The sequence below is a fragment of the Sinohyriopsis cumingii genome, chromosome 14 (assembly GCF_028554795.1).
Source record: "Sinohyriopsis cumingii isolate HCF-2022 chromosome 14, ASM2855479v2, whole genome shotgun sequence".
Classification (NCBI taxonomy): domain Eukaryota; kingdom Metazoa; phylum Mollusca; class Bivalvia; order Unionida; family Unionidae; genus Sinohyriopsis; species Sinohyriopsis cumingii.
This window is the reverse complement of record NC_142974.1, coordinates 86334675-86350937: the sequence shown is the minus strand read 5'-3', so window position 1 is coordinate 86350937 and position 16263 is coordinate 86334675. Positions and strand designations below refer to the sequence as shown.

Here is a 16263-nt window from a genome sequence, read left to right as displayed (position 1 = left end):
AGTAAATAGTACCGTTACAAGTGTCACATCAGTTTCAGAGACAAGTGTTATTGAGCAGAATTTGTTCTCCGCGTGGCTTCCTTTTCTCTGATTTTCCTTTCATCACGTTTTATGCTGCAGTAAATCTTTCTTTGATTAAGGGGCTGAGGTGGACGGTAGTGATCCGAGAAATCTATTTTTGTTTCGTTGGTAACGCTCTGATGGCTATTTTCTCTGAATGATTTCAGCTGAAAATAACAGCAGGGAAACGTTGTAAACTGAATTAAAAATGATCGTCAAATCAACATATCTCCAAATTTTATATGTAAATTACAACTTAAGCGAAACTATAATTTTGATAACATTCATTTGCACTTATTTTGCATGTACTTTTATCACACAATTCATCGACTGGATGGGGTAATTTCATACTTCCACCCACCGGTGTATATATATATATATATATATATATATATATATATATATATATATATATATCCATCTATACATTCATAAAAGCATCCACACATGGAAAATGATGGTAAGGAAACATATTGCAAAATTAATGAGAATGATCGTCAAATCAACATATCATCATATTATAGATGTAACTTGCAAGCTGAGCGAAACAATTTTGATAACGTTCTTACGCAGTTAGTTTTCATATAATTTTTATCCCATAATTCAACTACTGGACATAAATTTCATACTTCCACACACTTATATGTATAAGCACACATGCATACGTATATGCATGCATGCACACACATACACGCACACCGTCAATCCATACATCAATTCATCACACATCCACCCATATACACATCCATCCATCATTAATATTGTATTTGTGTGATGACGCCCCATCATATGCCTTTTGCCTTAGGTACTGGACATTATTTATAAAAACTGCGACGATTGACACAGAGGAGAAATGTTCCTGAACAATTCATATGCAAATATTTCATAAGTAAACATGTGTATTTAAAACCAAAGCATCGTATTTAGTGAGAACAATTTTAAAAAGGACACAAAGCAGAAGAGCAAAGCAACAATAACAAAAACAACAAGCACAACAAATAGAAAACTTTAGCTTTTCCTTAGGTTTCGTTTGATAGTGTACCTGGTGTTTAGAAATTTCGATCGTTTCGTAGAATATGGACCATATGACACTCTCGTAACAAGGGGGAGTGGTTAGGCTGCCATAGTACCTGTAATATCCATTCAGATTTTCGGGTAGGAACTCACGTAAGTTAAACTTCTGCAGTTTTGTTTGCTCTGTAAAAAATTAACCTTTTACTGTACATGCACTATTTCATTGATTTATTAGTGAATATCATTTTTGGTCGTAAGTTTCAACCAGCTTACTTGACGCATACAATTATCTCAATTATGAAAGCTGTATGAAAATAATGAGTAGAAGATGGATGAGGGGCAATGGACTAATAAAGCAATAATCCCGGGTTATGTGAGTACCCTGATTGAGACCAGTCATAAGCCCTCCAGGTCATTTAATATTCTCATTACTAAAATTAAACAATTACTCTCCTAAAGAACAGCAAAGCTGAGACCTGGTCGGTGAATCAACACAACTAGTTCGAACGTGTAATTGTGCATTTGTATAAAAACATGCCTGTTATTGAAAAGGTATTATAAACTACCTCCCGTTTTTATTTGAAATGATGTATTAATACTACACAGAAGCAATTGTTATGAAACAATTATCATATTATAACCCCATTTTGTGTATACAATTGTGTGTTTGTATGAAAAGCAGAAGATTGTCATGCAAGGAATATCATGATATAACACACCGTGTCCCTTTGGTTCTAAAATTGTATTAAAAATAAAAGTTATAATACAAAATATTATAAATCATAAGCTTTTGTATGTTTGGTTCTTTCTTTTGCATAAAACACATTTGAACCATAACCCCCGAGGTATGTGTATTTGTGCGTGCGTTAATAAAAAAATGTATGATATTTCTATACAGAATAATAAAACTATCGTCCATTTTCAAGTGCACGTGTTTTTTTGTATGGAATAATAATCAAACATTCGCGTGACTTTAATTTTCTATTTCTAGCAACATCCGATATTTTTGTTTCTTACCAATTACTGTTAGAGAGACAACGAAGAGAATGACTTTTCGTGATTATGTGTTTTCTGTTAAGACAACACTGGCTGTCTGAACAAATACCAAAACAACAATCACTTTGTCTCAGTCTTTGTGTGTTTGTATAGAGTAAAATGATTGGTATTATAAATAACATAACCTAACCATGTTGTATGTACGACTGTGTGTTTGTATGACAAAGTAAGTGTTTGCCAATTATAATTTATATGTTGATTCCAGATTAGAAATGACGATTGTACTTAAACACATGTTAAAATGGGTGGAAACGTATTTTGTTTGTGAAATCCTGTTCTCTGCAAATAATACATTATTCAAAATAAACAACCCCTTACCCAGTCTCACATAATAGTCAACTACTTTTAACACTTACTTTTATACAATTGTACATTTGCAACATGACAGGATAATAAGTAAAAATGACTTACACAAAAAGAAGTAAAGAATGACGTCGAGCTCAATAATGCATCTAAAGGTGTACACTAGTGTTTCCGGATTATTTGCTTACATATAATAAAGTGCGTGACTGGGAGTCTTGGTTTAAAGGACATTGGTTTATATGTGATAGTGTTATCTGTATTTGGGTGCGCATTTGACTTTCCATCATGTTCCATTCCCAAGTGAAATGTCCTTCCCTTGATTTGCTGACGTGTATTTTATGCGTGTAGGTCTAGTATTACATTTATAAGATTCGATATACATTGAACATCATACATACTTTATTTTCGTAAACATAATACCTACCTGTTGTTTCCGATAAATGTTTGATGACTTGATCTAAATGATCATTGTGTTCTCCAACCTGAAATGCACAAATAATATTTGTTGATATGCATTATTAACAATTTGATATCAAACAACTTGCTTACCTGTTCTTGCATTTGCCACAGTTCTTGACCTTTGATTTTTAATGACTGTAAGACAAATTTAATTAAATTCATATAAATCGACCACACTAATATCAAGAGACAGCTGTCCTGTGAATACTTAAAGCAAACGAAGAGCACTATCCATCAAAATAATACATACATTTAATAGGTAGCATGAAGGACTGATATAATGAAAATAAAATAGGTCATTTGCAACGGATGCAGAGGTAGAAAACATTATACAAGCACAGTCGAAAAATAAAAAGTAAGATCCTTGTGTAAAGAAAGAATAACGAGACAACTTATTGGATGTAGCTAAATATATTAAAAGGAAGCTATGTTGACGGTCATAGTATTAAAGCTAGAATTAATGATCACAATCATCAGTCAAAAGGAAGACGAAAATGACGATGATACATAGGAAGAAGACACCCTACCTTGAACATAAAGGCGAGCACCGCTAGACCACCTTCTTTATCCAAAGCTTCGATAAAGTTCTTGTACTTCGAATTATAATGTACAATATGCATCTGAAACAGAAAGTCCCAACATTCGTTCAGTCAGTACAGAAAAGTCTTGTTCAAATAATTAAATCATGCTGTTGTCTTTCTATCAAAGTAAAATCATTAAACAAATTTGAAATAACTCCAAGTCACGCGCATAACCTATGTATCAGCATTTTCAATAATAAAACTGCAATATACACAAAACTAGAGCTAACGTCACATACTTTGCCATCTTTCGTTCTAAATGTGCCGTCATATGTGGGTATATAATATTCATTTAAAATCATGGACCCAGTCTGACAATGCCTCATCTCATCAAAGATCGTAATCTCTTCATAATTCGTTGACTTTACATCTTCTATCGCTCAACCTGAGTTACACATATGCAAGATAAATATCAATCTGGTTTAAAACGGCGAGAAAAAAATCATTTATACCAAATATAGTCTAAGTTTCAGGTCTTTTTTTCAATCATGGCAAAAGCAATATATCAAGTTGTCACGGTGGATATCTATGCGGAACGCATTTTGTTGTTTATTTGTAAACCTGAAAATATAAGCCATGAACAATTTTAAAAAAAAATCATCCGCTTCATATTTACATGCTGTATACAGTCCTGTAAACCAGTTAGACAATTAGTTTTGCAACTCATGCCATGAGAAATAATACAAAAAATGAATTTACGTGGATACAATATAAGAAAGAGAAAATGACTTTGCAAAGAATTTAATTACTTTATCAACCGCTTTATTACTATAAAAAATACTCTTACAACTTAGCAAAATATAAGATCTGTAGAAAACATAACGGAAAATGTTACAATCGATCAGCATAATAAAATGGTTGATGTATCCGCAAAATAAAATAACGTGGATATAATAAAGAAATCTACATATAACAACAATACATTAAACTTACAAGATCCTGATTGATGCATATATTAAAATGTTAGACGACAATTTCAAAGGTATTGTGAACACCTTGAAAAGAGTCTGAGAGCTGTCAGTAATACTCTTTCCCAAAGGCAGAACAATAATGATTTTTGAGGAAGATAATATAAACATAGTGGACTTACATAGTAAGGTTTGGTGACAAAAGCACGATTACATCTATAAAGGCGGACTAGGATCATTAATCAGAATATAGAACAGTAAAAACTGCTTAAATCAAAATGATTCAGGAACTCTGAGACTTGGAATAATAGAGAAACATAAAAGAAAGTACACACTTTGTTTTTATAACTATATTTTTCTCAATGTCAGCAGATATTGAAGGATTATATAAAACAAACGTGAAGCAGGTCATGAATGTTGGTAATGATATAAAGGAAAGAAAAGTTCTGGCGCTTATACTTTATCAAAGTTGAAGAAGAAAGACGATGAAGACAAATATAACTCGAAGTCTTAACTATTGCTGTTCAATTAATTTCTTACAATCATACATTACATATATATATTTGTGAAGAGAGGGAAGCTTGGAAGAAGCGGACAGACTCTTAGGTGTTCTAAACAAGTGTCTTTACATTTATCTAAATAAATAAGTGATGCCAACATGTAGAGCATATATAACTCCACACAACAGCAAAAACCACCAAAGTGTTCTAGGAATCCAAATGCAACATCTTTGTACTGAACAACCCACAATATAATGTTTGTGCAGAATTTGCAAGTTCCTATGACTATAATAGTACCAAATGTTCAATTGAGCATGGGTGTTCATTTTACCCATTCAAGTCAGTGTTCAAAAGAGGTGCAAATATTTCAGTTGTGAAGAATCGCGAGAAAAATTTATATTACAGGCATACTAATTTATTACGTTCGGGAGAGTATTTGTAAACTGAATAATGTTCAGACGAACGTATTTTTGAATGCATATACAGACCAAACACTGAGAAGGTTAGGCTCATTTGATGGTAATACTCACATTTATATTATCAAGAGGGAAAATCAGAATTACACTCAATTTTTCAGATACTGAAACTTGATTTGTATTGTTACATGTTGTTTTTCACAGGATTTCAGATTTAAATGACAATGGAAAACCCGTTTCAAAAGTAAGAGGTTACAATCTTTGACAATGGCTTGGAGAACATATTTGTATGCAGTACATATACAAACATCTGACCTATATCACATTCTGTAAACAATAAGCCCAGATATATAATTTCCTTTCTGATTATATCCCAAGAACGAATTACTGATCTAACTGATTCTCAACTGAAAGTTTGTTTGAAATATAAGGCACTCACATATTACTCTAGCAATGCAACACTGTTTGAAATATGGAAGGATTTCTGTTAGGTACGTCGATGTCCAGATATATTTGATTGGAAGCATATGAAATGTTCATGCATATAGATATGTCTTGACAGTTCTAAATTTCTCCAAGATAAGGCTGGATTGAAAAAGAAACAATCCTGAAACGGAATAGCACACGCGTTTAGGGATATATGTAATGGTCAAAAATCAGACAAAATAGTTTGATGGAGAAAAGGGATTTAATAAAACCGATCAAGGAATAATTCTAGAAAGAAGATATATATCTTTCCAGATACTCAGACAAAAATAATCTGAAGCGAAAAGTTCTAACTTTTAAAATTCGAATGTTGAAGTATGTTACTAAAAATGGAACCTGAAAGCGAGTCAATATTATGCGAAATAATTGAGTAATACTAAAAGGTCTTATCAAAGATCTATGCCTCTAGTTAAACCAGGAAGTCTAGCAACACGTCAACATTATTGAATGCAATATTTACATGTGTGTCTGATTTGGAATGTTAACTTAATATTAACAATTATACAGTCATATTGGTAGTAAGTCAGCGGTGTGACAGTTTACAGTTGATGTGTAGCTCTGGGCATCATGCCGCAGACATGTAGCAACATATCTCACCCAGTCACATTATCATATCACCAGGCGGAAGAGATCTAATATTAACCTCTTAATGCCGAGCGCCACGCGAGGCAGCTGCTAGGACCATTTTTATAAAGTCATTGGTATGACTCGGCCAAGGTTCGAACCCGCGAACCCCTGTACCATAGGCGGACGCTTTAACTACTTAAACCACCAGAACAGTCCATATATGGTTGTCTTGTAACAAATTGTATATTCAACGCCTAAATATAATTTAGATGATACAATTAGAATCTTAAAACATAAGTCTATTTTAAGTAACGGTTGTTTTCTTAATTTCAGAGAAAAGGAGTTTTACAAACAGAGGAGGAACTTTAGTAGACCCTGTGATATTGGGAGGCACAGAGGCAGAGCATACCAAAAGATTATTGACGAGCAGGAGTTTTCTCTGTACAAGAATGTTGAAGATTGAGGACATTATAAACAAAATTGTCTGCAAACGATAAGTGCTGATAAAATGGAAAGAATATGTTGAATATTCAATTTTAAGAACAGGAGGAACGTGATGCATTACTACGAACAATAAATAGCACGAAGTTGGTAGTGGGTGTTACATTAAATTTATGTGCAACTTGACTTTTTTGTAGCTCGTAGTTGTTACATTTATGTATATTGTCTCTTTTTCATTAAGCTATATTGTGGTGCATCCGTACCAATGAACAGTAATGTTTCAAGTGGAGGAATGGTGGACTTTTTGATGGGGGACATGTTAAAGAACATACAGTGTCATAAATTAGCGAAGGGAATGGATGAAACGCAAAATATTACAACATAAATTGCATATTTCAAACTGCATTGAAGAGTATATAAAGACCGTAATAGATCAATCTAAATCATAAACAAACACCAACTGACATAACACCAAAGGGGGTTAGCAAGCAAAAGCTAAGACTAACATCTGATATGGTAGACGGGTTGTGTCGTTTTGACTTTAATTAGTACAGAATGATTCTTATCGCCAAAAAAAGACTTATATATGAGCACTTAATTACTAAAACATATGTAACCACCTTACATTGGGGAAATCGTTGTCCTTGGAGGTGTTTACGTTAACATTTATTATACAAATTCAAACGAATAACATAAATTCTGATTAGAAGGCACATTATACGACAGTAACTGCGACTATATACAAAGGAAAGTGTTGAAGATTACTTGTATATTTAGAATAAGTGAGATAACGCAAGTGTCACACAAAAATATTGCAGTCGGAGCAATGAATTTCATGTATATTTTATTCTGTAAATATGAATAAAAGTCTTATTTATTTACTTCCATAGGGAAATATGTTCCGTCGATGTTATGCTCAGAGCCATGTTCGTCAGACTTTCCCCAGTGGAAATGGATTTGCTTGGCTATGTAAAGACCATTGAGACCTCCCCCAGTAATAGAAATGGGTTTACCCTGAAGGTTAATCTGGACTGCAATGAACATTTAAAGATTATAAGAAATGGACCAAAATAAAATAATGCTGTTGTTAATATATGTTTCCTGAAATTATGTTTGTTCACGATAATTATAAGTAATTAATGTTGATGGATGAGTCTTTCTTGAAACATGTCTCTAACACGTCTAATTACTTGTATGCTCTTAACATGTTTCTTTTTTACCTTTTAGTTATTATCATGACTTTATTTATAGTATGATTATGAAACGGAAATCTTTACATGTCGATTTCCCAGACTTAATCTGCATGACAACATGAACACGATAACTCTTATGATTCGATTTACTTCGATAAGTTTCGGACTTATATTAAATTGATTATTTGGACAATACTTATGAAACTGTTTCATTTCGGTATATTGCTGCCAAACATTAGAATCCAATTAAAATTGCGACTAGATTATAGTGTGCATATGGTCGTGATTGAGCAAGTAATAGCAAATAACAAATAAGATATGACGAATATAGACTTACCAGTATGCTCATTAACATATAGATGCATTTGCACGTCGTCACGGGATTCATAACCTCTCATTCGAAACGGAACCAGCCAGTTTCTAGACAAGATGGCCTCATTCGTTCGGATGCTGACAGGTGATTGGCGTAATCCACCACAGTGAGGAAAGTGAACATGCCAGTGGCTTGGTCCTTAATGCGATTAATAAAAGATTTGCGTCATGTATCCGTTAATAAGTGTTATTTTAATGTACATGACATTTGTAATGGAGGAAAGACATCGCTGTGTAAAACCTATACTTCATGTGATTGGCAAGTATTGACAAGGACTAGAACCAGGTGTTTATTGTGCTCAGTATGAAATCGTTTTATCAGTGCAATGGCAATCCATATATTATGTGACAAAAGCGGAAACTCAGATTCGATCAGCCAACACCTACAATTCAATACAATGGCATTGGGCAATAACAGCAAATTATCTTTGTTTTGTACTTGATAGACATTAAACGAAGATGCATTATATATGATACATGTATGAATTGTTAGTGACAATACATTGCTGTGACTGACACTCACCGAGCTTACAATTTTTGTTAATACTTTGATACTGATTAGCTTCAAAATATACAAGAACGTTAGAATTTAAACAAACAATTTAGTGCTTGAGTTCATATGCTTGCTAGCAGAAAATTTCCATGGTGACACATTGCAGTGTTTAGATATAAATTGCAAACTGGGTATGTTTTGCTATGATGCTCTTACAAGATTATATTAACAAAGGAACATCAACTGACCCAGATAACATACAAGTTAACCGTGTGTTTCATTTAGAGAATTGATAATATTTTATATGTAATCATTAAATAAGTTTTTAAAAAAATAATATATATTAAGTGGTTGTTTAGATTAATACAATCGTAGTTTTCATTACAAAGGAAACTATAATGCTATAAAATAAAGGAAAGAAAAGAAACAACTACATAAGATAGTGGTAAGATAATGATTTCATTATGCTTAATGCATTCAGGTAATATACAACGATAAATACAGGAACAAACATAGCATTACTTACCGCTTGTTCCCTCGTATGTCCATTCATTAGCATGAACTGAAATATAGTTAAAAGAAACTGTGTAAGATTCGCATATGTAGTACTGTCATCGACACAAATGCCTTTAGAATGGTGTTCAAAGAACCACTCAGAATTACCTACATATCGTATGAACAATTCCCATATATCACATAAGGCAAATGCAAATGCTAGAACACTTTAGTACTTTAAACATAACATGTTAAGTATGCTCAAAATATTGATATGACTAAGTCGGAGTGATTACTGAGTGAGAAAGCACCAAGTGTGCGACCATTGTATGAAAGGGAAAAGACTTGTCATGCTGCATCTGCGATGCACTTCGTTGGTAGAGTTGTCGACGGAGTGAAACAAGCGGATATTCCACCCGATGCAATAAAACAGAAACGTCTGACAACATTTGAACATATTAAACATATTTTATCATGGACTATATAGGTGTACGAAAGAAGGACACACTATTATGGACAATTATATTTTTCCTAGAGACAAGTATGGAAACAGTTTCAGTTGGTTTAGCTGTTCTTGCAGTTGTATTGAACTTATCTGAATAATCAATTATATGGGCGTTTATGTTATTATTTAATAACTTTAGCACTGCAATATTAAGGATTATTTGAAACACAATAAATTACATTATAATTTGAATATAAGGATTTATATAAAAAAAAACAATGGTGGCATTTGCTACCGAAATGATCTCTGGTTCATCTTTCTGTAAAATATGCATTAGAGAAAACCCAGAAGCAGATGTTGCCGTTCATGTAGTACCATGTTTAGTTACGTATGTTAGTGTACAATGTCAAATTATGATCTGTTGAAATAATCTTTCACTGACAAATATTTAATTTTTTTTCGTAAATATTGGTGTCATTTCCAACGTAAACTTTAGCGCTAAACTCCGTAGTATGGCGAATAATGCTTACATATACTTTGTGGAATAAGCTAATGCTGTACAAATTTTACCTACTTTTCCTCATTCAAGTGCAATTATATTTTGATATTCTCTCAAATTTGGTCATGCAATCCATTTTAAATCAGAGATTAATTACGTGATTTGCATAATGACGTTACATCTCTGGTATTTTAAGCTTCACTATTCATTCTTTGCATCTGTATTTCTCTGTTATATTATATTTTTTTTAATTTTCTGGAAACATTTTATTTGAGTTTGAATTCACTCTATATTTTAATATTTCCAATACATACACTTTTTTCATTGAATATGTTTATAAGTACGCGATGTTATCACATTCAAAAATTTTAAGCTTCTTTCGTATAGACCTCTTCCTTGTCAAGCTGTTTCTTATTGGTTAGACCATATGGAAATTTCTCAGAGTGTAAACGTTATGTATTTTGTCTTTTAGGCTTTTACTTTTTAAGACCGGTCGTTCTTCGAAAAGACGGCTGTAAAAACAGAATAAGAGGTTAACTACATTTTATTGCTTGCGCAACATGGCATTTAATGTTGAACATGCAATGTTTCGTAAACTTAACAATGCTTCATATAAGGGTTCAGCATATAAGTTTAATAGCAATATTTAGTGCATATATAGTGTCACGTTTACCCCGACCCAGAGTAGCCCCAGTTTGAAACATGTATAATCAAGGTAATTTTGAAAAGCCATTATTTGATGTTAAACATTACCGAAGGCTAGCACTAATCCATTACGTAAGATTGCCGTGGCTAGAAGTGGACAGCCAGATCTAGGAGCTGCGAGGACGCCAGATAACCGGTTATCACCTAGATGTGGAAACTTTTGTCCAGATCAAAAGAAGTTGTCTGAAGAAGTGGGAGTGTCTTAACTTTTTCCCTGCAGACAGCCAGCCAGGTTGAACTGGCCGCTAAGACAATTGGAGAGGGTCTCAACGCACCCAATCAGAATCGTGATAGGGGTGAGACCATGATTTGGGTAGAATGAAATCTCCGCGTCTTCCGGCAAGAATTAGTTCGCTAAGAGAAGTTACCCAGAGGAGGAGCGTAACTCCGAATAGCCATTAGTTATTGGCGGGAAAGTCTTAGAACAGGAAATTATAAGTACTGACAGCTTCAAATAAGGAAGCTTTGAGGGACAGACCAGTTACAGTTTGGTCCCGTAGTCTCAGATAGAGAGACGGAGGAAAGGAGAAGAAAGGAGAGAAGTCAGGAGAAGTTTAAGTCTAGGAGGAAAAGGGGAGAGAAGGAAGGAAGAGGAATTTGGAAGCGAAATTGGAGAAGGAGATAGTCGAGAGGGAAACGGAGTCGAAGGAGGTGTTGGAGGAACGGAAGGAAGGAAGGAATTAGTCGGAAAGAACGAGATGAGTAGACGCAAGGACGGGGGAAAATCGAACTCACACTGTAAATCACGGGATGAATTAGGCTATCACTTGGTCGAGGGAAAGACGGGTGATTAAAAGTTTATCGATTTTAAATTATCGAATTTATTAAATTGTTATTGATTGAATTTCATCTTCGTGTTCTCTATAATTTAGCCGTCGGCATTGCTGACTGGGGGCTCAGAGCTGTAAATCTACCTCGTCACTAATTTAACTTTCTAACCTCACGAGCCAGGGTGGAACTTTCACCATAATTTAAGTAATATATATTGGATGAACCCCACCCCAATGCGTGCAAACGCCACATATAGACATTTTGCAAAATGCATGTGTTTCATACAGAATCTGAACTGCATTAAAAGTTAAAAGGTTGTTACGGAATTGCTGTTCATGAGGAGTTCGGTATTCACTTCCATATAATGACGTCAGCCATGCAAACAAATAGCTTGGCATCCTGTCAACAATGTTTCTTATTCATAATTGTCCGATTGTGCTGATGGATATTAACGATATATATTCATCCTGATTATAATATGCAGGTCGTCTGTGATCTTTAAGACATCATACATTCTGTATAAGAAGAAACATTAGTCTGTATCATATTCAATATTATATTGTATCATATTCAATATTACATTATGTCATATTCAATATTACATTGTATCTTATTCAATATTACATTCTATCATATTCAATATTACATTGTGTCATATTCAATATTACTATTACATTGTACCATATTCAGTATTCGCGTAAATCAAATTAATCTAAATACGACAGCGTTTAATATTGTTTCATAATAAGTTTTATTAATATTATGAATGTTTATTTTTAGGTTTCGTCAGAAAATAAACGTAATAGTCTCTAAACCGTCTATAAACTCAAAGGTCGAAAACCATTTATAAGAGTTTGTTCGGCAGGGATACAATTAAAGTTATAATAGAATTTCGTGTTATATTTCCTTAACAGCATTAGCTATAAGAAATAAGACATTATGTAATTTTTCTCATATATGAATTTCCCTTGCGTTTAATTGTATATTAGTGGTTCTACTGAATTTCACTGCAGTTGTTTACTGCTATTAAACAAGTTTTGTCCATCATACAATACAAACCTAATAATTGGATTATGAAAGAGGTCTGTTTGTATTTTTAAAATGGTATGATCATTTTGTGGTCTGTACCGTTCCAGAGGAACCTGACATGGTATAAACCCGAGACCTTCACATCATAGGGAGAAATGCTATTTGAACAGAACGAAACAAATCATTAATTAAGTAAATCCATCATGCTACACACAAGAAAACACCTGAACTGTGTATTTAATTTAAATGTGTCATTATAATGGATATGGTGAAATAAAAGAAGAGCTCGTATTCCTACAAATATACACGAAAAAGACAACTAATGGATAAACTGGGGAAAATGGGATATTGGTGGCAATGCTTGCATGTGGATTTGACACAAATTTGTACAATGTAAACAATACCATTTTGTTTTGATCATTAGTGTTTAAGAACAGTAGTCGTAGTGTACAAATGTACTTGAAGCAAAAAAGCATTGGTAATGTGTTATGAAATCGAAATGCTATAATTCAATGCATAATGTAATAGTCCTTATGAAAGTTATAAATTTCGACTTATTATATAGATCTCCTTGGAATTTGGTTTCATATTACGTGTACAATGACAGAATGGCGTAAGAAAGTATTTTCTTTCATCTAAAAAAAAGATCATACATAAACAATAAAGGTATTCATCTGCAATATCACTGTGCTCAAAAATATTTAAATCCTCCCCCTCGAGTGGCATATGGTCGTATAGATTAATTACAATAAGAAACTATTATCCGAAGGTCTAAACATATTTGTTGGTATGCATACGTTTCGAGATTGACGTTGCAGGTAGTCCTCTAAATTTGGATCCTGTTTAATAGAATAAATACAAGTCCATTAAGTAGACATTGTTACACAAGCGTTTTCTTTCATGAAGACTGAGTGTGTGTGTGTATATATATATTTATATATTAATATATATATATATATATATATATATATATATATATATATATATATATATATATATATATATATATATATATATATATAAAGATTGGAATTCAATATTTGCATTCTTTCACATGTGAATGCTTTAACAGTTTTATGAAATGAAAATACTTTTTACATTTGAAATAACAATAAATGACAATCACGTTGTCACAAGAGTGAATGGACATTTAACAATTTATTATGACAAAAATCTAATGCATTTAGTAGCTTTAAAATGGTAGTATTCCACAGATTTGAATATGAATAATCCTTAGAAATAAGTGTACTTAATTCGAGACAAAGGTTACTGAATCATCAACATATTATAAAATAAGATTTATTTTTACAAGAAAAAATTATGTCGCAGGATTTTTTAAAAATTATAAGAGTACATCATTGCAATCATTTTTGAGAAGTAAACTTTATATTTGATAGAAATGCTTTATTTTGGTCATCATGCTACGTACACGTCGACGGATCAAATGTCTGCGGTATTTCAAAAGTGATTAAGCACAGTTTCAAGATCCGTATTGCCTTCAGCACGACTTACACTGTCCTAATAATGAGGAACTCATATTTATATAGGTTTTTTCATATATTTGGATATCCATTACAGGGAACAGTATAATTCAATGTACTCATAAAAAATGCAAATTACAGCTTCCAAATGTTTAAAAGTAAGATACAACTAACATCAAAAGTATGGATCAGTCAGGTGAAGGGACAATTAACGAAGTCTAATAATGACGGCTCAATTATGTGAAGAGACGATTGAAAAATTATAATAATGACACAGCAGCTATCGTTTTTATATGATTTTAAAACAGCTTGCAAATAATAATAATAATAACAATAATAATAATAATAATAATAATAATAGTATTAACAAAGTCATTATTAGATGCAGATTCATATAGGAATAGATGCAGCTTTGAACATTGCGTAAACTTACCATCATCTCCATCTGCTGCATGCAGGTATGCAGGGAATATCATTGTAACTAAATACAACATCTTTATGCAGAGCGGAGCCTTCATGCTGGAAACGTTGCCTTCTTGGTTCTATGTGACTTATATTGGCGTTCTGTTTTAAAGATGCACTGGTAAATATATTAATAATGAAATATATTCCACCGGGGTATCAATTCCAGTGGATTTGATTAACGGTATTAACCGTACAATAAAACGCGAAAAGAATAGCATCCCTTTCCAAATTCAAGAATTATGACCCGCCAAAAACATTACATTTTGATATCGATAAAAATACATATAAAATGAAGAAAAAAGAGCACAAATACGTCTTCTTTGATTGGGTATTAATTTTAGAGAATATGCCCGTGCATTGTATTATTTTGTAAGCTATATTCATACACAAAATAGTCAGCAATCGTTTCAGGTGGATATTTTTTTTACAGCTGACACGATGTAAAAAAATAAAAACCTTTCCCCAACATATAATTAAGATGCCTTACCTAATTATCTCTATGTCATAATGACAGCAGTTTACAGTGTGCGTTTTTTATCATGTGATATTAATATATAGGAGTACATATCTACGCAGATCCGGGTTCTAAAAACATTTTTAATTTTTATGTCAACAGAAGATGTGAATGGTTAGAAGGAAGGAGTGGACAGCTGCATTACTTTTGCTCGTGGAAAATGTCGAATTTGCACTGATATGTATCTCAAATAGATTTGTTCTACGTTTGACTGCACGAGACACGCTGTCTATATATTCATTATGATTCCAGTGTATGGTGTTATATAGCAGAAGCACATCCCCGTTTGCATTGCGTTTTAGACACAATAATTCAACTAATTAAAAATAATGGATCATCAAATCTCTGTTGACCTATATAGCTCTTTTAACCATGGGCGTTACAAATTTTCGTGCGCCCATACAATGATAGCTAACAGAGTAGTTTTTACGTGATCCAGTTATTCATGCGAACAATGTTCTAGCACTTATTATTGAATACCTGCGAACATTTATGTTGGTTGAAGTACTCGTTCCACCTCTGAAATGCAGTGAAAACAAACCTTGATATGCCCAAATATACCAGATGTCTCTTTATTTGTTTTACTGAGGAAAAATCTTGTGGTCCGGTAATAAGGCATAACAATTTCTAAATCTTATTTAGAGCAATACATAAAATTAGCGATGTGTAGATATTGCTACGCCAAACAAAATAAAAGGCGTACAAAGATAAGACAATGTGAGCATATGAGGCATTAAGATGCAACGAAGATGCAAACACTACAGCCATAGAGACATTACCAATACAATGATGCATACTAACTCGACGCTAGGATGCAAGTAATGTTACTGGTTACCTCAAATTATAATAAAATGCTCAAAACTGATAAAACTGAACGATTAAGGAAAATTATCAAACGTACTAAACAGAGATGACATCAGAGTGCATCAAATTTCCTTTGTCAGGCTGCTTTATGATGAAAAACTTGTTATACCATTTTGCAATCATCCTCGGCAGTTGAAAAAGAGTGT

General features: G+C 33.0%; 1 protein-coding gene across 1 annotated transcript; it reads right to left on the bottom strand.

The window, feature by feature from the left end:
• Positions 1-781: 781 nt before the first annotated feature.
• LOC149784307 (carbonic anhydrase 14-like) lies at positions 782-14792 on the bottom strand. The gene is made up of 8 exons (XM_089932975.1): positions 14708-14792; positions 9376-9411; positions 8322-8495; positions 7674-7822; positions 3420-3512; positions 2858-2915; positions 1103-1257; positions 782-919 (listed from the first exon to the last, which is right to left on the bottom strand). The coding sequence occupies exons 1-8, from the start codon at positions 14790-14792 to the stop codon at positions 782-784; spliced, it is 888 nt and encodes a 295-aa protein (XP_089789101.1).
• Between the last annotated feature and the right edge of the window lie 1471 nt (positions 14793-16263).

What these genes read in the sequence shown, in the direction of transcription:
- LOC149784307 (XM_089932975.1), bottom strand. Translation starts at nt 14,792, where the DNA reads ATGAAGGCTCCGCTCTGCATAAAGATGTTGTATTTAGTTACAATGATA. An exon ending in TGCTCGCCTTTATGTTCAAG is followed by an intron (nt 2,916 to 3,419) that starts GTAGGGTGTCTT and finishes TGTGCATTTCAG; the next exon opens with GTTGGAGAACACAATGATCA. An exon ending in ACATTTATCGGAAACAACAG is followed by an intron (nt 1,258 to 2,857) that starts GTAGGTATTATG and finishes AATTTTTTACAG; the next exon opens with AGCAAACAAAACTGCAGAAG.